Source organism: Bidens hawaiensis, unplaced genomic scaffold (assembly GCF_021521415.1).
Source record: "Bidens hawaiensis isolate Kalapana, Puna unplaced genomic scaffold, B.hawaiensis_p1.1 tig00008036_1, whole genome shotgun sequence".
In the NCBI taxonomy this organism is placed as follows: Eukaryota; Viridiplantae; Streptophyta; class Magnoliopsida; order Asterales; family Asteraceae; genus Bidens; species Bidens hawaiensis.
This window is the reverse complement of record NW_027491563.1, coordinates 157,771-183,493: the sequence shown is the minus strand read 5'-3', so window position 1 is coordinate 183,493 and position 25,723 is coordinate 157,771. Positions and strand designations below refer to the sequence as shown.

At 40.9% G+C, this 25,723-nt stretch overlaps 2 protein-coding genes across 2 annotated transcripts; one reads left to right on the top strand and one right to left on the bottom strand.

The window, feature by feature from the left end:
- Positions 1-12,129: 12,129 nt before the first annotated feature.
- Positions 12,130-13,245, top strand: LOC143636632 (inorganic pyrophosphatase 2-like). Its single transcript, XM_077104178.1, has 4 exons — positions 12,130-12,299; positions 12,366-12,487; positions 12,574-12,775; positions 12,884-13,245. Exons 1-4 carry the CDS (start codon positions 12,162-12,164, stop codon positions 13,226-13,228), a joined length of 807 nt encoding a protein of 268 aa, XP_076960293.1. The 5' UTR covers positions 12,130-12,161; the 3' UTR covers positions 13,229-13,245.
- A 1,432-nt stretch (positions 13,246-14,677) lies between these two features.
- LOC143636649 (ABC transporter C family member 8-like) lies at positions 14,678-20,968 on the bottom strand. The gene is made up of 11 exons (XM_077104189.1): positions 18,810-20,968; positions 18,407-18,727; positions 18,244-18,330; positions 17,575-18,162; positions 17,338-17,502; positions 16,963-17,257; positions 16,662-16,876; positions 16,242-16,547; positions 15,792-15,855; positions 14,959-15,198; positions 14,678-14,839 (listed from the first exon to the last, which is right to left on the bottom strand). Exons 1-11 carry the CDS (start codon positions 20,565-20,567, stop codon positions 14,799-14,801), a joined length of 4,080 nt encoding a protein of 1,359 aa, XP_076960304.1. The 5' UTR covers positions 20,568-20,968; the 3' UTR covers positions 14,678-14,798.
- Positions 20,969-25,723: the final 4,755 nt, after the last annotated feature.

Sequence of the window (25,723 nt, the reverse complement as noted above, 5' to 3'; positions counted from 1 at the left end):
ATAAATAGTCCAACATCTTGGAATGGTAAGATCATCTGCTATCCTGTTATCTAGCAATCTCTTAATATATACTTATATTCAGAGCAATCTAGTCTGATTCTCACGCCGGAGGGTGGTCACAAGGAGGAACCCCCCCTTCTCAGTGACGAGCTTACGGTGTTTGTTTTGCAGGTCTCCTGAAGAACAGCCTTCTCAGCTAGATCTCATCCGTGGGAAACATTACTTAACCCCAAGATTATCTATAATCTGTCCAGGGTTCACTTAGTGTTTCTTCATTGGCGCCATCCGTGCATAAAAGCTAGAACTAATTTAGTTTTTTCGAATTTTCTGAAGAAATGGTTAACGTTACTCCGGTCCAAAGGCCAGTAACCGACCAAGAAACCCCGGTAACAACCCCAGCAACTGGGGGGAACACCGGCGGTTATACAATCCTTACGAACACTACCCCGACTACCCAAGCCGGGGCAAGTGGAGTAAATATTCCACTGGGGTTCACCAATACCCAGCTGGAAAAACGAACGAGGGTCCCTCGCCAAACACTAGATCAAGTGAAGGCGTGGGCCGAAGAACGTCAGAAGGAGTTCCAAGCTGAGTTGGACGAACGCTTGCGTTCAGTTCAACAGGCTGACGAATTCGGCAGTACTCGCCAACACCTCATTATGAACAGCGAGGGCGAGTACTCAGACGACGAGAGGGAGGAGTCCGATACCGACGCAAACCCTCGCCATAAGGCGAAAGGGAAGCGTAAGGAAACGGACTCCCAGCCAAAAAGGAATTTTGAGGAAGCCTTTAAACCAACAAAGGCGGAGAGAAACCCGCGTGACTTCTCCAAAACCTTTAGACCAACTGCTACGAATGCAGGAAAGTCAAAATTTGCGAGGGACATTGCGGAAGCAATCGCCCCAAGAAGTGCCAAACAAATGTCCAACATTGGCACTTATGATGGTCTATCCGACCCAGACGACCATTTGAACAGGTTCATTGCGGGGGCTACCGTCAGTAACTGGACGGAACCCACGTGGTGTTACATGTTCCAGATGACTCTGGTCGTAGCAGCCAGGGCATGGTTCGATCGTTTACCGGTCCACCACATATATGACTGGGCGGACTTTCAGAACAAGTTCAGCCAGCACTTTAGCCAACAGAGGAAGTACACTGAAGAGCAGTGGACGATCCTCAACTGCGTGAGAGAGGAGGATGAATCTTTACTAGACTTCATCACCCGCTTCAACTCCAAAAAGCTAAGTCTCGGCAACATAAGTGAGGATCTGGTTCGCGCCGCCTTCATCCAAGGCGCCGAATACCCAGAACTTATCCGCACATTGACGGGTAAGGATGGCATGCCATCAACTTGGGATGCCATCATGACGGCGGCAAAGCGCTTTGCCGAGACGGAAAAGCAACTGGGAAGGGATCTTCCCCAGAGTACACACCTCTACACGCAGAGGACAAGGGAGAACAACGTTAGGACCGCCCGGCAGAACAAAAAGAGGCGGCTAGGTATTTGGCAGTCAAGGGTAAACTTTGACACCTTATCCAGCTCTCGCCCTCTTGTTGGCGGAAGGGACAACACACACCCTTCAAACCGAAAAAACCGGTGGACGCCACTCACCAAGAGCGTCACGGAGATATTTGCCACGGAAAAATTGCCATGGCCAAAAGCCCCGTTGATCCGGCAGAAACCTAATGCGGATCAAATCAAGTCCTGTGATTTCCACGGGACAAAGGGTCATGGTACTGAAGAGTGCACATCCTTGAAAGACATTGTTGAAGCATTTGTCAAGGATGGAAGACTTGCACATCTCGTGGCATCAATCAGGAAGGGAGGAAGGAATGACAACCGGTACAGAGGTAACGGACGAAAGCCCGTCGATATCAGCATCAACATGGTTCATGGCAAGGTCGGAGGAAGAAAAAGACGAATGACAGAACCATGCGCGTGGAAGGAAGCTGAGGTGCGCTTCCCGCGAGTGCCAGGAGGCCCCAGCAAAGAAGGCCCCATCGTCATCAAAAGCCAGCTGGGGCATTACATCACTTCCCGCACTCTTGTTGACAACGGCGCTTCCTCAACAGTGATGTACAGGCAGTTCTTTGACAAGCTGGATGATGAAGACAAAGAACGCCTGGAAACGGTCTACGCTTCAATGGAAGGGTTTGACGGCAGTACAGAAACCCCCCTGGGTATCATATCTTTCCCCGTCACTCTTACAGATGGGAAACACTCCCGCACAGAGGATGTGGACTTTGTCGTGATGAGGAAGCCACACCACACGTACGACATCCTCTTCGGGAGAGACGGGATGGCAAGATTCAACGCCGTGGTATCTTCAGTCCACGACATGATGGGATGGCCAACAGCTGAGGGTGTAGCGATGATCACTGGCATTCCCCAGGTATGCATCGCATCTGTCTCATCTAAACCCAAACCAAAGATGGCTAAACCAACCATCACCGAACCGGAAAAATGGGCCTTCAATGGCAAATACCCCGACCAGGCCGTTACCATTGGACCAACAATCGTTGATCCCACCCGCACCTTACTCAAACGCTTACTGCAGAAAAACGCTGACATCTTTGCGTGGGCACCAGCTGACATGACTGGTGTACCCCGAAGTAAGGCGGAGCATAAGCTCAAGTGCGATCCGGCTGTCACGCCAGTCGTACAAAAGCGCAGAGTAATGGGGCCTGAACAAACTAACGCGTGTAGAACCCAAGTCAAGGAACTCCTTGACGCAGGCATAATACGCGTTAGTAGATATCAAACATGGGTTGCAAATCCCGTAATGGTACCGAAGAATGACAAACAATGGCGCATGTGCATAGACTTCAAAGATTTGAACAAAGCATGCCCCAAAGATTGTTATCCGTTACCAGAAATTGATCTTAAGGTGGATTCGTTGGCACCATTTCGCCTTAAATGCTTCTTGGATGCATATAAGGGGTACCATCAAATCCACATGGCCGTAGATGACCAGGACAAAACCGCATTTCGGACGCCCGATGGTACATTTTGTTATAAAATGATGCCATTCGGACTTAAGAATGCAGGGTCCACGTACCAACGACTGATGGACAAAGAGTTTCATGCCCAAATCGGGAGAAACTTGGAAGTCTATATGGATGATTTGGTCATCAAAAGCCCTGAGCCAGAAGCGATGTTGAAAGACATTGAAGAAACTTTCAACACGCTCAGAAAGATAAACATGAAGCTCAACCCGAGCAAGTGTTCATTTGGGATGGAAGAAGGGAAGTTCTTGGGAGTCATTGTTACTAAAGATGGCTTCAGAGCGAACCCTGAAAAGGTCGAAGCCATTGTTAAAATGGAATCACCTACCACCATCAAACAGGCTCAGACACTGAATGGACGACTAGTCGCACTTAATCGCTTTCTGGCAAACCATGCGGATAAGTCGTTTCCTTTCGTGTCAACATTGAGAAACTGCTTAAAGAAAACGCACTTCCGCTGGACACCAGAAGCGGAAGCAGCTTTTCAGGAGATTCGGTCACGCCTGATCGAACTCCCAACACTTACAGCACCACAAGCGGGAGAGGAGTTAATCCTATACCTTTCCGCAACAGATAGAGCAACCGGGGCAGTCCTGCTAATAGAACGAAAAGGCATCCAGATGCCAATCTATTATGTTAGCCGTGTACTAACAGACGTAGAAACCCGGTACTCTACCCTCGAAAAATTGGTCTTAGCACTTATACACGCTTCACGCAGGTTAAGACGATATTTCCAGGGCCACCCAATCACCATTCTCACCAACTTCAAACTCTCAAACGTTCTAGGCAAACCCGAATTATCGGGACGTCTAGCCAAATGGGCAATTGAATTGGGAGAATATGCAATTAAGTACAAGCCAAGACCAGCCATAAAAGGCCAGGTCCTGGCCGATTTTATTGCAGAAGTCCCCGCTTCGCGGGAGAAAGAGTGCCAGGAGGAGGCTCAACCCTCCCCAGCACAGGACATCAATGATGTCTGGCGACTCTACACTGATGGAGCAGCCAATAACGAGGGTTCAGGCGCAGGGTTAAAATTAACCAACCCAGCAGGCCAAGAATATACTTACGCTATTCGGTTGGATTTTCCAAGTACGAATAACGAAGCCGAATACGAAGCATTCTTGGCCGGTTTGAGAATTGCACGTAAGATGGGAGTGAAAAATTTGGAAGCCCACGTGGATTCCATGCTAGTGGCCAACCAAATAAATGGGACGTACACGGCTGTAAACGACACAATGGCCCTGTACCTCGCCTAGGCAAAAACCCTTATGCGTGATTTTAATGATTGTAAAGTCATACACGTCAAGCGCAGCGAAAACAAATCTGCGGATGCGTTAAGCAAGCTTGCATCACTAGCCTTCACCCACTTGGGAAAGGACATCCGCATTGAACTCCTCGAAGCACCATCAGTCCCGCACAAGGAAATTTGTGTCATCCAAACCGGTACAGAAACGTGGATGACACCAATAATAAATTACCTTGCAGCAGGAACGCTACCAGAGTCAAAAACACAGGCAAGAAAACTACGCTGTAAAGCACTAAATTATCAGCTCGTCAACGACATCCTTTACAGACGTAACTTTCTTGGCCCACTCTTGAGATGCGTGGACAACCAAGATGCTGACTACCTCCTAAGGGAAGTACACGAAGGCATCTGTGGAGTACACGCAGGTCCTCGCGCTGTTGTAGCCAAGCTAAACAACGCGGGATACTTTTGGCCGGGGATGCATACGGATGCACTGGCATACATCAGAAAATGCAGGTCTTGCCAGCTTTACGCACCCAACACGCACCGCCCAAAGAATGAACTTGTTCCAGTCACTTCTTCATGGCCATTTCAGAAGTGGGCCATCGATGTGACAGGCCCATTTCCTACAGCAGCAGGAAATGTTCAGTTCCTAGTGGTAGCCATCGACTACTTCACCAAGTGGATAGAAGCAAAACCTTTAGCCCAAACAACCGCGAAACATATCAAAAAATTTATTTGGGAATTTATTATTTGTCGTTTTGGACTTCCACAGAATTTGGTGAGCGATAACGGCACCAACTTTGCTGACAAGAAGCTACAACAGTGGCTAAAAGAACTTCAAATCACCCACACCTTTACCTCAGTGGCACACCCGCAAGGTAATGGTGAGGTGGAAAGAGCAAATAAGAGCATTGTCGAAGGCATCAAGAAGAGACTATCGGAACACAGATCCGGCTGGGTGGACGAGCTTCCGCACGTCCTTTGGGCAAACAGAACGCTGAAGAAGGCCAGTACGGGAGAAACCCCGTTCAGCCTCACTTATGGCACTGAAGCCATGGTCCCGGTCGAAATTGGTCTACCCTCACCAAGGGTCTTGAGTCAGCCAGAAGACAATGATGCGGAAAGACGGTTGGATCTTATGCTAACCGAGGAACGCAGAGACTTAGCCGCAGTGCGTGAAGAGAACTACAAACGACAAATGCAAAAGTACTACAACACGCGGGTAAAACTCTGCAACTTCAATATAGGAGACTACATACTGCGTAACAACGAGGCTTCAAACCAAGAGCGCCCGGGAAAGCTGGCCCCGGTCTGGGAAGGGCCATACATTATCAAAGAAATCCTGGGAAAGGGCGCATACCGGCTCGAAAGGCTCGATGGCACTCCCATCCCAAGAACATGGAATGGAGCTCAATTACGCAAATGTTATATGTAGATCAATTCCAAAACTTGTAAAGAAAAGGCCTAGAGCCACTTCTAATGGAAATGATTCTCCTTTCATAATGTGTTTACCTTTATACTTATGAACTTCCCACTGATACCGGTATTCACCGCGTAAACGGGAAGAAGTAAGTCGTTACGTGTGGAAGGCGGAAAAAACCCGCATAAACACAACGTTAAGGGAAACCTACACGCAGGTATGATGTAAGTAAAGTTTAGCCATCCTTGTAAGTGCAAGTGACGGTCTTACCCGCACAATCACGAACAAGGAAGCAAAACTTCAACCTATCATCTACCACGTTCAAAGGTTATCCTAAAAAAAAAAAAAAAAAAAAAAAAAAAAAAAAAAAAAAAAAACCTACACGCAGGTCAGATATGGGTAAAGTTTAGCCATCCTACTAAGTGCAAGTGACGGTCATACCCGCACAATCACGAAAGAGGAAGCAAAACTTCACACCTATTATCTACCACGTTCAAAGGTTAACTTATCCTCAAATAAGGTAAACCTACACGCAGGTCAGATGGTAAAGTTTAGCCATCCTACTACGTGCAAGTGACGGTCCTACCCGCACAATCACGGAAGAGGAAGCAAAACTTCACACCTATCTACCACGTTCAAAGGTTAACTTATTCTAAACACTTGGAAAATTGCTAATTTAAACTTAAGTATGTAAGTCATATAACGTTTATAAAGCAAGGAATCCAATGAATCAAGCGGTCTTAGCCGCACAAAGATTTACATTTCATAAATATTCGTTACAAGAATGGCCGGGTAACTACCCGCCTACAAGAAAGTAAATCTATACAAACTAAATCTATCCTAGTAGTGGGAAGGGATCTTCAGGATCAGGCTTCAGGGCCACTTCCACTTGGACCAGCGCCGTCAGTAGAGCGTGGCTGTTCAAGGTAAGCCTTAAGGATAGGTAGCCCATCATCAGCAGCAGCAATTTCATTCACCTTCTCCACCACCGGATGCGGGAAGGTGGCGTATTGATTTACTGCTTGGTCATATATGGCTTCGGTATTTACATTGTACAAAGGGAAGTTGGATGGCGGGACGACTTTCTCAACAAACCCTAGACCAAGCAGGAAGCCGACCCGTTCCCCATCCTCGTGAGAAGCGTTGAGGGCTGCGCTCATTGCATCGTCATAGGATGTCTCTGAGAAGACCCGATGCACAACCTACATAAGAAAATATACAAGTGTCAGCACCCTATCTACAAAGAAAAGCGTGAAGACATGAAGATAGACTTACCTGAGACAACGCTTCTCGAAGAAGCCATTCCTTGGCAACCAGAGCTTCTTTAAGGGCGGCTTGAGCTTGGGTGCAGGCGCGTTCGGCTTCGCTTTTGTTAAGGTTGGCAAGTAGCACTTCCTTTGCGGCAGCCTCTTCGACGCCCTTAAGCTTCCGCTCGGTATGGTCAAGCACGCCCCTCTGGTCCAAGATCTCCTGGAGCTTCTTGGCATCTTCCATCGCCAAGGCATCATGAGCGCGTTGGAGAGCCTCTAATTTGGCCTTGAGCTCCTCGTTCTCCACGCGTAAAGGCTCAGCAACGGCTTCAGCCTTGGTGGCCCTCTCGGTCGCGTTCCTCGCAGTCTCCTTAGCTAGCCGAAGCTGTTCGTTAACAGCTTGGGCAGCCTTGGAGCGGGCCTCGAGTCGCGCTTGAACCTCAACCTCGAGGGCCTTGAAGGCCTTCTCCTTCTCCGCAGCAGCTGCGGACAGCTTTTGGTTCTCTTCCCGAAGAGCCCGCGCTTGGGATACTTCCTTGGCGCGAGCTGCTTTCAACTTGTCATTTTCACGACAAAGCAGCTCGACGCGCGGCTGCATCCGGGCTTGGAGAACTCGAAGCTCGTTGGTTAGCCTACCCTCCTGGTAGCTAGCCATGGCTTCCCCCAACGCACCATGGGGAGCAGCGTGGCGAGCCCATTCCACGCACTCCACAGGGGTACGAAGGGTTGTTCCTCGGCGTATGTTCCATCGCGGAACATACACTTCATTGGAATCCGAAACTGCAGAAAACAAAACGCAGTTAGGAAAAGATGATAAAATATATAAGTGAAAAAGGGCCAAAGGAACCCTACGCACCTGTAGGATCAATTACAGGCCGATAGCCGCCGAACCCATCACCTGAACCCAATGGAAATCCATCCAAGAGGTCAGGCAGATGGGAAGGTGGCGGAAAGATACGAGAAACCCCACGCGTACCTGAGGGACCAGCCTCGTTGCCGGGGGCATGGTAGCAGTCGCCGTGGTCGCCGCCGCGGTCGCTGCCGCGGAATCCGCGGCAAAAGTAACCGCCGGCTCTGTGAAGGATGCTGTAAAAATCGCACTCACAACCGGCGGTGACGTCATCTCGGCTGGAACAGTCGGCTCAGTATGAGCAACTGAACCAGCGGAAGCAGGCGCAGGCGCCTGGGTCGACGCCTCAGGTAGGCTGACCAAGCCTACCGTCATTGGCGGAGAGGTTGTACTCGGCCCCTCACCCTGGAATGCGCCAACATCCACACCTGCGTAAAGAAGAAAAGTGTTAAAAAGACTTGAAGATTAAACTACGAAGATAAAAGCTAAGAGAGTTGTACTTACAGGTTTTCTTCAGCTTGAACGTACGAACGGGCGGGGACGAACCCGATGGAGCCGGTCTCTTGATGCCGGTCACCGTCGTCGTCAATGGTTCTCCAGAGGTAACAGTCGTAGCCTCTGGAACAGTGGTCTTCTCACCACCGGGCTTCCCCGCCGCCTCTTCACTATCTGACTCAGTGTCAGATAGGAGCACTGGATCGGCTGTGGAGGCCGCCTTCTCCTTCCCTTTCCCGCCGGCAGCCCGCTTCTTCCGCACTAACGGAGGACCATCTGCGGATTCCTCAGAAGAAGACAGGGTGTAAGGAATTCCAGCAGCGGGTACAGCACTGAGGGGTGGAGGAGAGAATAACGCCTTACCTGGCCGCCGGTGGCTCAGGATCTCGTGGCCCAGCGGATAGACCTCCACAAACCGATCCGCTGTTTGCTCCAGGATGGGCAACTCGTTCTCGTCAAGAGCACGAGTACCCATCCGCACAGGATCGTCAGCTTCCCGCGGGTACAGGAGCGACTCCAAATTGTTCCCCTCTGAAAGAAAAGAAACAGTTAGAAGACAAACTCATATCAGCAAGAAAGACAAGACATACCATAAGGAGTAGAGTTCAAACCGTATTCGAGAAGGATGGGAACCTGAGACGCCTCCTTCCATACCCGGCTCATCCCCAGCATCACCATCCCGGACTCCGCAAAACGGTAAACCGGAGATTGGACCCGGGATATCTTGGCAAACCATTCCGCCTCCTGGTAGTTGGTGGCGTGGTGGCTCGGAATTGCTTGGCCATTTTTAAACTTCATGGCAATGGGGATGGCGCGGGCAGAAATGTAGAAGAACTCCCGCTTCCACGATCGGAGACTGCGCTCGGTCGCGCAAATCTTCAAACCCTTGATCCGGGTTGTCAGGGTGTACCACCCCTGGATGCACCTCCAAGTATAGAAGGTCATCAGGCGGTCCACATAGGGCTCAATGCCCAGAATCCGGCACACCCACTCGAAATGGCGAATCTTGGCGATCGCCATGGGGTGCAACTCGGTCAGATGAACACCGTGCCTCTCAAGGACACGGTAAACAAACTTTGTCAATGGGAACCTAAGATTCCCATAGACAAAGAATGCTGCATAAACCCCGATCTTGCCTCTGGGGGCATCGTACACGGTCTGATGGGGTTCAGGAAACTCAGGCTCGAAAGGATCGAGCATGAACTTCCTAACAACATACCGGTACTGATCGCCGGGCAGAGCACACTAGCACTCACCAGCAGTACTCCTGTCATCGGTGGTAGACTCGAGATCATGTGAAGACATCTTGCAGAAAGCGATTTCGGGAAAATGCTTGCCTGAAAAGGGGAGTATTTGCCGGAAATCGCTAAAAAGAAGAAGAGAAGGGTGAAGGTGTGAATTAAAAAGGACCCTCTCCCCCTTTATATACTAATCGCAATTAATGCGGTGAATTTAATGCGGAGGAGAGAGAAATCGAGGGTGCAATAAAACTATGACGCGTGGCAAAAAGCAAGCTGGCAACAGCTGTAAAAAGTACGCGTGCCAGAAATTTCGCGGCCACGCGCCCGAAAAATCGCGCCCACGCGCCTGAAAAAGCGTCTGGAATGACCATGTACTGTCACGTCACCATAACTTCCTGCACGTCCTGACACAGTCAGAAGAAACTGTCGCACGACGTTTCAGATGTTTGGACTGTTCTTATCCTCACCTACCTTTCGAATTTCAAAATTCAAAATTCAAAAAGATTCAAAAGTAAGTGGGAAAATACCCATTACCTTGGCAACCAAGTAACCATAAGACGGATGCGGGTACAGTGTTAAGGCAAAACCCTTCACATACCTAGCACCCGCAGGGAATTGAAGCCAAGAATACCCCGGCAACAAAGTAACTATAAGACGGGTGCGGGTACAGTGTCAAGGCAAAACCCTTCACATACCTAACACCCGCAGGGAATTGACGCCAGGGGTACCTTGAAAGTAAAATAACCGTAAGACGAGCGCGGGTACAGTGTTAAGGCAAAACCCTTCACATACCTAGCGCTCCGCAGGGAATTGAAACCAAGAAGGATCTTCTGGGCAATGCTGGCGGAAACGGAAATAACATCCCCGCATAGCGGGAACGTCGAGAACTACATTGTTTGAGGCTCCAGGATGGAATTGGTGGTTTAAACATAATTGATCACTATGTTCAAAACCACTAAAACCTCAAGGAGAATCCACACAAGTGAGACTCAACGCTCCTGACTTGCGAGAAGGTTACATACCTACCCGCATCATACCCAAAGATCAAGCAAAAAAATCGGGAATTTTTGCAAGTGACATTAGGAAACCCGCGGGAAGAATCCCCACGGAGAACCTTAAAACTAAAAACCCTTTTCAAAACCCCTTGCTTAAAGTCCAAAAGTTCACCTCACTTCTTTAAACATTCATGAGAAGAACATTGGACTGGGGGGACTTGAAGAGGTAGGTCCCAGCAGAGACCAGTTGGTCCCGCAAGACTCACCTTGAACAGGGACGTCTGCGCAAAGGCCATCTGCTCCCGCAGGACCCACCATGCTCATAGAATCTTACGCGCAGTACGCAAGCTGTACACGCAGGGAAAGCCTCCCAATGGTGAAGTACCCCGCCTGTTCCCGCAGTTGCGGATACAAGCCATCAGGGAAGGCTACCCGCAGACAGCAGGGCTACACGCACAAGGCAATAGCTACTTCAGTAGTCACATGAAGGAATGAGCAAGGCGGGAACAATCCCGCCAAAATGAGCCAGTCCGTATGATTCTGAAAGATCTTTTGTACTATACCTACCAAGGTATGGGTAGGACAGACGATCTGACCAGAACAACCCATGAGCCAATCACAGGGTGACAGCTCACCGACAACAGTACGAGGAGGAGCACCCTCTAGTACTGTTTGTCACTATTAGCCGCTGCCTACTCACCAACTCTTACTGAGGAGCGTGCGTAGCCTACAGTTGGTAGAATAGTGTTACTGTTGGCCGTAACCTACTCACCAACCAGCATGGCCTGCGTATAATCCACAGTAGGTGGGACGTGCATAATCTACAGTTGGTGGAATAGTGCAGCCGACTTTGTTACTGTTGGCCGTAACCTATCCACCAACTAGTATGGCTTGTGCATAATCCACTGTTGGTAGAACAGGAATACTATTCAGCTGGCTGTACCTTCTAGGAAACCTACCTTCCGCTATAAATACTCCAACATCTTGGAATGGTAAGATCATCTGCTATCCTGTTATCTAGCAATCTCTTAATATATACTTATATTCAGAGCAATCTAGTCTGATTCTCACGCCGGAGGGTGGTCACAAGGAGGAACCCCCCCCCTTCTCAGTGACGAGCTTACGGTGTTTGTTTTGCAGGTCTCCTGAAGAACAGCCTTCTCAGCTAGATCTCATCCGTGGGAAACATTACTTAACCCCCAGATTATCTATAATCTGTCCAGGGTTCACTTAGTGTTTCTTCAAAATTATTCTAAACAGTGCAAGTGCCGTCTTACCCACCACGAAAGTTGTGGGCCGCCAGGACTCATACTTCACTAGAATCTGGTGGTTGGTATTAATTAGTCGATCCGTAAATTCATGACCTAAATAACCCAATTCTCGGATAAAAGGGATATTCGTTGTCATATTCCTATTCATATACTAAACATAAACATATGTATTCCTTTGATCACTTAATACTTATCACGTGACAACAAACCAACGGCTCAGATTGAATCCCACTACTAATGTAATAATATTCCTTTGGCATATTTAATCTATATTCCGTTTTAACATCCTATAAATACATTCACTTGTGTAACATAGTCCACAACAAGCACATTCTTCTTAACACCATTCAAATCAAACACTTGTTCTTTTCGTGTTCGAAAGAAATGTCGGGAATCGTAGTGGTTTTCGACTTCGACAAGACGATTATCGATATCGATAGTGACAATTGGGTGGTTGATGAGCTGGGTGCAACCGATTTGTTTAACAAACTTCTTCGCACCATGCCTTGGAACTCCGTCATGGTACTTTTAGATTTTTCGTTTCAAATATATGTATATGTGTGTGTATTGATGTTTATTTGAAAATAGGACATGACGATGAAAGAGTTGTATTTGCAAGGTAAAAGCATTGAAGACATTGAGAGTGTACTGAAACGGGTCCCGATACATCCTCGTGTTGTACCGGCCATTAAAGCTGCATACGCTTTAGGGTAACTCAACTTTTCTATTTTTATGTACAAAAGTATATTTTTTTTGTGCATGAGAGTAGTTTGTGACTTTAACGACTTTGTTATAGGTGCGATTTGAGGGTGTTGAGTGATGCCAATTTGTTCTACATCGAGACGATACTAAAACATCTCGGGATACGAGAGTGTTTCTCCGAGATTAACACGAACCCGGGTTTAGTTGATGAGGAAAGAAAGTTGAGGATTTTACCATACCATGATTTCCACACCTTCTCTCATGGTTGTAACCTTTGCCCTCCTAACATGTGCAAGGTGAGCCTTTAGTTATTTGATAATAAATAATGTCCTATTATTTTTTGTATTATATTTTATTGATGTATTAGTTTTTATTAATTCAAACTATTAAAATTCTTTTAACAGGGTAAAATAATAGAAAGAATTCAAGCGACTTTAGAAAATAAAAGGATCATATACTTGGGAGATGGAGCGGGCGATTTTTGCCCGAGCTTAAAGCTAACAAAAGAAGACTACATGATGCCGAGGAAAGATTTTCCCGTGTGGGAGTTGATATGCAAAAACCATCAACTTCTTCAAGCTAATGTCCACGAATGGATTGATGGAGAAGACCTCGAGAGAGCTCTCATTCAACTTATCACAACAATTATATCGATAGACGGCAATGTTGATAACACGAATCAACTGTTTGATTGCAAGTTTGAGACAATTGCCCTCCAAGTTTTGCCTAAACCAGTCTATGTACCATGATATTGATAGCTAATTAACTATTGTATTTCTATCCAAAAATGTTGGATTAATTAAAAATAATATATATGAAAATCTTGGATCTAATATATTGTGTTTTGTGTTTTTGTATATATATTTTTGTCTTTTGTTCAGTTCAAACATGGCCCACACAAATTTTGTCTATTATAAATAGCCTTTTTCCTTTTTTTTTAATTATTATCAGCATACAAAATTGTTTTAGTATGCAAATTTTTTTTTGTATGCTGATTTACGTTTATACTTTTAAATTTGGTTTTAGGAAGACAAATTGTTAACAGGTGACAACACTTAAAATCTTGTGCATAATGTGAATTTTATTTTGTTTTTAATTATTTTTAGGTGAACAATATTACATATGAAAGTAAATTTAAAAGTGTGATAATCATATTGATATAAGTCAAGTCAAGTCACATTTTTTCTTCTTGGAAAAATAGTGCTTTTGGAGAAACCTTTTGAACGTCTAGTGTTTTTTAACTTAGAGTTAGTAGGCCTCGAATTTTGCTAATTGTGTTGGTTAAGCAAGAAAAGGAAAGCCAAAGTACCCAAGACCGACTTTAGGCGACACTCAAGTGATGTCTTAAGAATGAGGCTCATAAGTCCGACTTTTGTTCCAACAAAACAAAAGCAAACCTCGCTAAATCAATAATTCAAAGAGTCAATCATCACAGGTTTAGAACTGGAACAGAATAAAACAAACCAAAACAAAGAAAACGACAATTTAAATTCGCAATAATTCAAAGAATCTCACTCAGTATATTCCAGGTTTAGTGATGTCACACAAAAAACGACAATTAAAATTCGTAACGGTACAACGTATCTCACTCAGCATTGAGTGAGATTCGTTGTACTGTTACGGATTTTAACTGTATCGGCCCATACTAGTAAGCCCATTTCTTGTATCACCCCACAAGTCCATTCCAAATACTAGACATAGCAACCCACCTAATGTTGCCTTTTTTTTTCTCTATTAAAGTTTAATGAATGAATACAATGTTCAATTCCTTAACAAATGAAAATGAACCAAAAAATATGCCCGCTTACTTATTCATGTCCGTTGTGTTCGGTTTATGTTAACCGAATGTACACGAGCATGCCCCATTTAATTTTTTTGCGTGCTACACTCAGAATCTCATATGCAGATTTATATTTATTTAATGAGAGTTATTGAACATTGTTTTTATATAAAAATATATACAAAAATAAGAATGAGCTACAAGTATGCTGCTTATTAAAAAATAATAAATACTTTTACTATGACACATGCCACTAAAAACAATGTACATATCAAAAACGGCGACATGATTATACTTTTTTTAGTAATTACTATTTTTAAACAAGGATTATACCCTGTTTAAAAAGCTTTAATTACCAAACCAAAAGTAAAATATAAAAAATGGGCTTAATTGCTTTCCAATGTAGTGACATTTGCCATAGAATTGTAACTTGGAGAGGAAGTTACCGGTAACAGTAGAAGAAGTTATAATCTTGAAGCAGAGCTACTCCTGCAACTGGACCAGTACTCAGTAACAAGCTTTGAGAAATACGAATCCGATTATATTAGCTTCGAGGGCTCGTCATATTCCATCATCTCACCTACATACACACACAAGACAACACCGTAAATTTTCTAAATTATGTTTTTACCAAAAATTAAATCGTATTATAGTTTTATCAGAGTAATGAATTTTTATATTTGAGTCGGCAAAGCATACCAGAAGATAGTACCATAACCATGTCACTGTCTATTACGGTTGGGATTCTGTGGGCCACGGTAACGACAGTGCAGCTTGAAAATTCTTGCCTTATAATCCTCTGTACAGTGGCATCAGTGTCGGAATCAATGGATGCAGTTGCTTCATCAAGAACTAGAATCTTGTTTCTTCTCAGCAACACTCTTCCAAGACAGACCAGCTGGCGTTGACCCATACTCCAGTCTTCTCCTCCATCGCTCACTAATTGTACACGAAAGAACACAAAGATCTTAGATTATAAACTTTGAAGTAATATACGACAAACTGCATGAAATAGAAACAGAGTTTACAAATGTTCCTGATTTTATTAACCAGTTTTGCAGTTTATTACTGACTTTAGCAACTTACCATGTTTTAACTGATTTATGTGTAAGTTGCTGATGTGGCACCGGTTGCTGCCATGCCAGCTGCCACATCAGATGTGGAAAAAATGGCCGTGTTAAAAGTTTAAAGGATAATCTATTTACAAGTAAGGAAAAATTATCCTTGCTTCACTTTTCAATTAGAACACTTTTATATGTCACATCTGATGCCGCATGGTGTATACATATCCCCAAAATGACAAATAAGATGCCATGCCAATAACTTAAAATAAATTTGGCAGTCAAATGTTACTTAGTTTGCTGAAAGTTGTAATTAATGTAACTTGGTATCTATTTTACGCCTAATTTATCGTAGATTGCTAAAAGTGGGAAAAGTGAATAATTCGTTTAGATTTGCAGTTTCCCCATATATGAGTGTGATTATAGTTCAGATAACAGAATTTAACTACAATCTTCTAGCGATTCACTCACCAGGAGAATCTAAACAGTTTGGGAGACTGCTAACAATACTGCTAAGCTGGCATTTATCCAATGTCTGCAAGAATCAGTCAACTTAATAAGGATTTGTATAGTAAGTTTGACTAGAAAAGTTTGACTAGAAAAGAGATCAACTTTAGATCCCTTTTTTTATTTTTTACGGTTGAAGATATTTCTCATTAAAATCAAAACGATTACGCAGGCAAACGGGCAACAAGCTGCGCAATATGGGTTATGTTTCATCCATAATGGGTTAAACAGGTAAAATAAAAAAGATTGAATGGTAAACATAGTCTCGAAGAGTACTTTATTAGAAAATGATGATTGGTCCTGAAATAATATAATTTTTATAGTCACATTTTACGCACACAAGTATTTATTTGTGTCCCCTAAGGTCACATGTTAAGAGCATTTAATGCATATTATTGAAACTGTTACTCTTACCTTCCATATTTCATCATCAGAGTGAAGTTCTAGCGGGTCCAAGTTTGTTCTTATGCTACCCTTAAAAAGGGTTGGTTCTTGAGGGATGACACTTAGTTTCGTTCTGAGGTCTTTTAGGCCTATAGAGCAAATGTCCAAACCATCTATAAGAATTTTTCCACTATCAGGTTCTACCAAACGGAAAAGCGCAGTTATTAAAGTTGTTTTTCCACTTCCTGTCCTTCCAACAATGCCAACGCGGGTCCCTTCTTTGAATGTGCAAGTAATTCCTTTCAGAACTAGTGGAGCATTGGGACGGTACCTAATCTAAAACATGCAGCCAAGATTATATATTTACAAGTTTGGGGGTTGTAAGCAACTTTCAAAGTTTCAAAATTATGATTTAAGGTAGCCAACTTCTGAGATGAAATGCTAACTTACTTTGACATCATGGAGCTCAATTCTACCCTTTGAAGGCCAAGAAGATGGTGGTCTATTGCCCTCCACAACTGCTGCAGGCTCTCGTGGAATGTGCATATATTGTTTGATCCGTTCTACTGATATAATGTAATTTGAGAGACTACAATACCATCTTGTCAAGAACACATGGGCATTTGTCAGCGACAGTGCATATGAAAGTGAAAGCCCAACTAACCCTACAGAAGCATCAAATCACTTTGATAAATTGATTTACATATGAAACTTATGATAAACTTTAGATAAGAAATAGAAACATGTATACCAGGAGGAATATAAGCCTTTGGAAGTAAAACCAGAGAAATAGCAGCAGTAAATAGTGTCAGGTTTTGAAGTGCTTCTGCTCTCAAAACCAACCACTCCAATGTTGCGTTCGTGAAAATGAAAGCACGTGCATCAATATCTACTAACTTTAAATAAGTTTTAAAAAAAAGATCCTCTTTCTTAAACGCCCTTATTGTAGCTACACCAAGTGATGTTTCAGATGCATAATTTACCACAGGTGCTTTTGTTGTTCCATTGATTCTGATAAGTTCCCTTGCAGATGGCTGATATAACCCCTGCATGCGATAATAGGTTTAAATAATAAAATAAAAGTAGAGCAAAAGTTTTTTTTAAAAAAAAGAGACGTTCAATTCACCTGGAAATATTTAGTAGCTACTAGAGCAAAGATGCCTACAATGAGGACTTGCCATGTCACTGATGCCATAACAGTAATTATGGTGAGCAGTTCAATACCCGAAGTCACCACAAAAGTAAATGAGAAGGGTATATCAAAATCCAATACGCTCAAATCTGTCGAAGCCTGCATGGGTAATTTAGAAATTTTAGAAAGTCATCTTGTTATCTTGGGGTGTGATAGTGTTAAGGAACTTACTCGTGTTAGAATTCGTCCAACTGGCGTAGAGTCAAAAAATAACATGGGTGCACTGAAAATTGAATCGGTGAACTTTGAAAAGAAGGCTTTAGAGGCTTTTAATCCCAAAAGGGTAGTGGATAAAGATCTTAAGAAAACAAAAAATGCGCTTGTGACTGAAATCATTGCATACACACTGATTAAAGTGACACTGGTGAATTTAGGAATTTTAACAGCAAAAGCTAGCCAATAACTGGCTGCAGCCTGAAGAGCAGAAAACCCGAGTTGGGTTAGCAGACTTGAAAAAAAATAGAATCCACCTTCTGAGATAACAATATAATCCAGAAAAGGCTTCCACCCAACATCACCAATTGGTTTCTCTTCTTGCTCAGTTAACTGAACAGATTTCTTTGATATCTCCTCATTGATTTCATTTCTATGGTTCAAATTATTTTTATCTTTTATGTGACCGTTTTTGTTGTTACAAGATGAAGAGTCCAAATCTGTTATAACATTTTTGTGAGCATTCACAAGCTGCACAAAAGCCGTGCCTGCCATTATGAGATCCTTGTACATTCCTGATTGAGTAATTTGACCATCTTCCATCACCTTTATTCAATTAAAAATATATTACACAACTAAAATATTCTAGAATCTCACGAATTGTAAGTCTGATAACTGTCTTATTACCAGAATGTGGTCAACCTCTGAGAGAAACTCCACTTGATGAGTAACAAGAATGACTGTTTTCTCCCTTAAACAGGTCATAACACAATCCTGGAAGTTAAATAATTCACATGTAATGTGCAATAAAGAAACCAGAACCAAAATAGTTGAATTGAGAGAATCTAACATTAAAAAGAGTTGCTGCTGTATGTGCATCCACAGCACTAAAAGGGTCATCAAGAAGATATATGTCAGCATCATTGTAGACTGCTCTAGCAAGCTGAATCCTCTGCTTTTGACCACCACTCATATTAAGTCCCCTTTGACCTATTTCTGTTAAATCACCATGGTCAAAATCATTGATATCCTTATCCAAAGCACACGATTTAATTGCATTTTCATATCTGATAGTGTCCATTGACCTTCCATAGAGTATGTTATCCCGAATTGTCCCACTTTGAATCCAGGAAGCTTGACTAACATAAGCAATTGATCCAGAAACATCCACCTGGAGACGAGCAACAGCAATAAGCTTTACAAATATACATACTGTTTCCAAATAAAAATAAAAAACTAGTTTATGGACTCACAGTTCCTGAATTTCTGGTTATTTCTCGGAGTATAGCATACAGTAGTGATGATTTTCCAGCCCCAACGGGCCCACAAATCACGACTTTCTGTCCTCTATGGACCTTTATATTTATGTCTCTAAGTATTGGGCAGGAAGATTCTGGATCCCAACTGAAATTGCCATGCTGTATTCTGACACATAAGCCTGAACTTCTTTTTTCTTGATTTTCAATTACCCCTTCGTTTTCTAGTTCATTCTCAACCAGAAATGAATTAATCCTATCAAATGACACTTTAGTCTGGATTAACATTGAGAGAGCCTGTGGAAAGTATTTGACTGGCTCAGACATAGTTCTTAAAGTTGCCAAAATCGTGAAAATTGTGGCGGCATTTAACGAAACATTATTGAAAAATGCACAACCAAAGAGTATAGCTGAAGAAACAATGGTTGGCGACATCCAATACAAAATCGACCCATAAGCCTTTTGATATTGAGACTCACTCAGCCATTTAAATTCATTTTCCCTGAAAGAATCAATTAAATTCTTGAATTTCTCTTCCCATGATTGTAACTTGATGATCTTCATATTGTTTAGAATTTCAGAAGTGGACCTAAGTCTCTTATCTTGTGCAATCATAAACTGTAACTGACATTTCTGAAGTGAAATTGCAAACGGCGCATTTAAAATCCCACACAAGAGAAGAGGAACCAACCCGGGGAGAACTGCAACTCCTACAACAGAGAAAAGCACTCCAATGGCTAGAAATAACTGAACAAAAGAAGTCCAGCCCACATGAATCCACATAGGGAATTCACCCATTCTGTAAGCATCAACAGCTATGTAATTTACAACTTCTCCAGTTGAATGCCTTTTTCTCCCTAAACTAGAAAGTTTGAGTTGTTTATCATATACCGCCACCATTAAAGCTGACCTCATCCTCATGCCTAACCTTTTTGCATCAAAGAAAAAATGCCTCTGAGACAATGATTCAAACACCTTGACTACAACCAAGCATCCTATCAATAGTAGTCCATATTTAAAATCTTCTACCTCACTATTCGAATAGTTGACAAACGCATAGAGCAACAACGGACCAAATATGACTGAAATAGTCCTAATCAAGGCATAAAGTCCTATCAGTACCATTTCTTTATAATATACCTTCTTTAATGCCCTGCCGACTATGTTACCATGGTTTGAGGTCTTCTCCCCTTGAAGCAAGTCCCATGCTATTTTAAATTGTTCATATGCAGTAGCAGCTTGGTCTTTAGGTGCTAATGAGGGAATGTCTTCAAGAACTAGTGGCTTTCTATAACCTAAGGAAATCAAAGGGTTTACCCACGAAAACACCAATTTGCTGAAGAAAGAAGGCTCTTCTACTTGGTTTGTGTTATCTTCCTTAGTTCTATGACTTCTATCAGCCAATAAGGGATCTAATAAGATGTCCTCTGACTGCTGGGTGACAAATTCTTTGCCATTTCTTAGAGCACACAACAAAAGTAAGAAACTGACAACCCATTCGATAAATTCCAAGATTACTATTCTGTGTTTCGCTACTAAATTCTCGATTTCTATCACGGATAGAGTCACAAATAGTAACATCCACCAGCCAGAAACTAATATTTTGATCAATTTTGGCCTTTCTATAAGCAACGAAACGGTCAAAGTCATCCATATAACCACTCTACCAATATCCAATCCCCAATCCAAACAACTGAACTTTCTAGTTCCACCTACAACCTCCCATAAACAATCACCAACATAAGCACTACACATTACAAAACAACAAATCCCAACCGATACCGAAATCCAATCGCTTCTCCTCACACGACTCTCACTTACTCTATACTTTATTAGGTAAACAACTAATAAAATCAAATAGAAGACAACAACAAACAGTAAATTCAACAAATCCAAAACAATCCTTTGACCATGTGGCGAAATCAAATCGCATGCATCCTCACAGATGCATTCTCCTGCAAGCGCACAGTTGCATACAAACTAATCAACAATTACTACATGTGGAGTCAAATTGTGCTACAGAAAACCTAGAATGTGTATAAATTATGGTGGCATGAGAAGGCAAACGCATAATCGTGTAGAAAGTAATCAACAATTACTACATATAGAGTCAAACTGAGCCACAATTAACCTAAAATGTGTACACATTACAATGACAACTGGTTACTACATGTCGAGTCAAATTGTGCAATACAAAACCTAGAACACCACAAATCCCGATGGCAGATGGAGGCAAACTCACAACAGTGTAGAAACTAATCATCAACAATTAGTACATGTGGAATCAAATTGTGTTACAGAAAACGTAGCATGAGTATAAATTACAATGACAGATGAAGACAAACGCACGTAGAAACTAATCATCAACAATTACTACATGTGAAATCAAATTGCGTTACTGAAAACATAGAATGTGTATAAATTACAATGACAGATGAAGACAAACGCAAGTAGAAACTAATCATCAACAATTACTACATGTGAAATCAAATTGCGTTACAGAAAACATAGAATGTGTATAAATTACAATGACAGATGAAGACAAACGCACGTAGAAACTAATCAACAATTACTACACGTGGAATCAAATTGTGCCACAGAAAACATAGAATGAGTATAAATTACAATGACAGATGAAGAAAAACGCACGTAGAAACTAATCATCAACAATTACTGCACGTGGAGTCAAATTGTGCACCATAAAACCTAGAATGAGTACAAATTACAATGACAACAATTACCATATGTGAGTCAAATTATGCAACATAAAACCTAGAATGAGTACAAATCACGATGACAGATGGCGGCAAACGCACAACAGTGTAGAAACTAATCATCAGCAATCACTACATGTGGAGTCAAATTGTGCAACATAAAACCTAGAACGTGTACAAATTACGATGTCGGATGCCAGTAAACTGCAAACGCACAATAGTGTAGAAACTAGAAACTAATCATCAACAATTACTACACATATAGACTCATATTCTGCGACAATTAACCTAAACTGTGTACACATTACAATGACAGCTGGCGGCAAACCGCAAACGCACAATAGAGTCATGTGGAGTCAAATTGAGCTACAGAAACCCTAGAACGAATATAAATTATAAATATGCATTAAACCGATTAGTATGAAACGTGAAGTTATATTATTATACCGAGAAAACGCCATATTGACGCCATTGACGTTGAAGATGTGCTCAAATTAAGATAATGAGCTGAATTATTGGCAAACAGCTGCTGCTACTGTGCTACTGCTACCGCTATTGGCATTTAAAGCGTGTAGCACGTTGCAGTATAATTATCTTTAGCAGTTTTGACGTGGAACTATGATCGTACACGACAACTTGTCCGTGTTCGTCCGTTAAACTTTTATCGGATAAACGGACGGTTCATGAACACTCTACCGAACGAAAGTTCGTGTCCGTGTCCGTCCACTAAGTAGTTGAGTTTGTTTATGTCCATCCGTTAATATTGTAAACAGACACCAACAGAAAAGCGAACACTGATGGACGCTAATTGACAGACGAGCACACATACATTAATGGACAAATGAACACTAACAGAACTAATGAACATTAATGGCAAACATATATAAACGACTCTAATGAACATGCGAACATAAATGATTACATATTAATTTAAAAAAATAAACTAATCATTACCGAATGTTACCGGACGTCCATGAACAATAGTGAACTAACGCGATCTCTGTCCGTGTTCGTCCGTTGAGTTTACCGAACGAAATTTTTTGTTCATGTCTGGTTCGTTTATTGAACGGACGAACATAAATGAACTTCTTACTAAACGGACATCCGGACGATTCATTTACAGCCCTGCGTGGAACTTAAACCCGAGATGCCCCCGTTTTAAACGCAATATTAAAGGTTTTCCGAATTGACCACCACACGATGATTGATCAAAGTTTCATTATTATTTTAGTGTTCAATTTAGGTGGACCTTAGAAATAATGACCTTAGAAATAATAATTATGAAATAGTATCAAGTTTCTTTTATTGAAACCACTTAAATATATAACATGTTAAAAGTGGAGAAATTTTGATTACATCAACTAATTACGAATATTTGGCGGTAACTACATATGCATTTAACTTGTTTAATAAAACCAAAATGACAAATGGTATTTGTTGCATATAATCACTTATCATACAAGCTATATTATTACGGTATAAATAAAATTAACCTATTAAATGTATAAATAACGAAACTATTATTACTACTCTACAGTATTGATCTTGAGTAAATACACTAAAAAATGAGGTAGGGTATTAATAATTATTTACTAGTTTTAAAAACAGTTATTTTTACGCTTTTAATGTTATGATTTATTTGTATTTAATCTTAACACATTATAAACAATTAACTCAACTAAAACTACTTTAAAAGGTTCACATTTTACATACTCGTTTTGTTAATATGTTTGTAAAAATATAGCATCTTGCTTAAGAGCATTCACATTCTATCCTCATCCTATAACCCAATAATGTAACTAAAAAAACATATTTTTATTAAATTTGTTTCATACAGTTTATAAACTCTCACATCTCAATTCCTATATTTATTTTTATTCAATTAAATATTTTTTTGTATTCTTCTTTATATATTTCTTTTTTTCACTCCCATCTACCCATAAAAAATATTATAAAAAGATACGAGGTGGAATAGTGAAAGCAAATTTGGATGCTTGTTGATTTTCTCATAAAAATAAGACGATGAGGAGGATAGTAGATAGAATGTGGGTGTGTTTTTAAGTTTTTGAGGATGGTAGATGCAGGACCGGCCCGAAGGGGGATCGAGGAGGTCGACAAGCCCATACCCAATCTCCTAAAATGATCATGACTACTAAAATATTATATTTATTTATATATAATTTGTTTTAAAACATAAATATACAAAACGACTCCTTGGTGCAATGGAAGAGTGGTACTTTACGGAATCAAAGGTTATGGATTCAATTCCATCGATGGTGTTTTTATTTTTATAGAAAAACACTTTCCTTTTGTGTTTTATATGATACTAGATTTTATCCCCCGTATTATGGGGGTTGTTTTACATTATTCATTTTTAATATTTATATATGTATATTTGTATTTTAATTTTATTTATTGTAAAAAAATTAATAATTAATATACTTGAGATTTGATGATGAAATGGGTTCACAAGTAAATGATATGCTATAATCCTGTTAAATAGCTATCTGGGTTTGGTGATACCCATTACCTGTTTATAATCTTTATCATAAAATTTTTCTTAATTATAAATAATATTTTTTAAATAAAATAGGATATTAATTTTTAGTATATCACTATTTTATAGGATTTTCATATCAACTATTTGATGAGATTAATTTTTTATATAATGAGATGCTATAAACCGTTTAAGAGCTATCTGAGTTTGGTTAGACCTTTACCTGTGAATTCGGGTCAAATGCTTGAGAAGCATTCATTTACAAATAAAGCAATCTGATGGCTTGAGAGAATTGTTCTTTTACATTTTTCGTTTTTTAATATTTAGTTTTTGGATTTTATTTTTCTTTATTGTAAGAAAGTTAATAATATACTTAGGGTTTGAGGATGAAAGTGTTTCATAAATAAATTATATGTTATAACCCGTTTAAAAACTATCTGGATTTGGTGACCCATGACCCGCTTATGTTTTTTACTATAAAATTGTTTATTAATTATAAATAGATATTAATTTTTAGTATATCTCTATTCTATAGGATTTTCAAATCAAATAATTGGTAAGATTAATTTTTAATTTAATGAGATGTTATAACACGTTTAAGAGCTATCTAGTTTTGGTAAGACCCATGCCCATGAATTTGGGTTAAATCAATGAGAGGCCTCAATTTAAAAATCAAGCAATCTGGTGGCTTCCATAAAAGGAGGGAGCGACCACATCGTGACGCGTAGGATTTTAAGGGTTTCGTTTTTATATATTATAGATTTAAATAACATTATTATTATTATTATTATTATTATTATTTTGCTTTGGTCCGTATTAAGCTTTAGAAAGCACACAATTGATAAATTGTTTAATTGTTTAAACATAATTTTATAAGTTCTTTTATATATTTGTCTCAAGCCTCAAAAGTTTAAAGGATTTAACGTTCTGGATGGATGGTTTTCCATAGTTTGATCATTGATTTATATTTTAATTTTCTTTTAAGTGAAATTTGGCCCACTATAGTCTTATTCTATTGTATAGTAGTTCTGGGAAAAAAACAAAAAAAATAAGAAACAATAATATGTTATTGAGTTTATCATTTAGTTATATGTTAATTATACGAATAGTCCTTTGACTATGAGTACATTGCGATTCTCATTACTCACTCACCACCAACAAAACACTTTCGCCTATAAAGTGGATGTTCATTAAAAGCATTACTAAATATGCCTTAAAAGAATGTTGTGCCTTTACTCTTTTTTTAACGGTCAACAAGCATAAAATGCCTAAATATTCTGTACGGAGTGACTCAATGGTAAAAGGCCACTGCCAGTTGGCCCAACCCAGCCATACTGTGACATTCGTCAAATTTCCGACTTGTATTTGTTTTTGTTAACCCGACACGTTGGGTCGTCTCGATGTATTATCATTATTATTTATCATTAATAAGGTATTCCCGACGTTTATGTTCAACATTCGTTCATTTATTATGTTAGATTTATTTACAAAATCCCGAGCTTGATCGTTAAAAGAACTTAGCGGCTTAAATGCGTGATTATCCAAAAGCCATAATAACCAAATAAATAACTTTATGGCACCAAAGATAATATCTTCAAAAATCCAAGGTTTAAAGTGTAAATATATTAATTAAATTTGATTTTTAAGTAACTAGAAAGTATAAGGGTATAAAGTGTAAATAATATTTAAATTATATTATT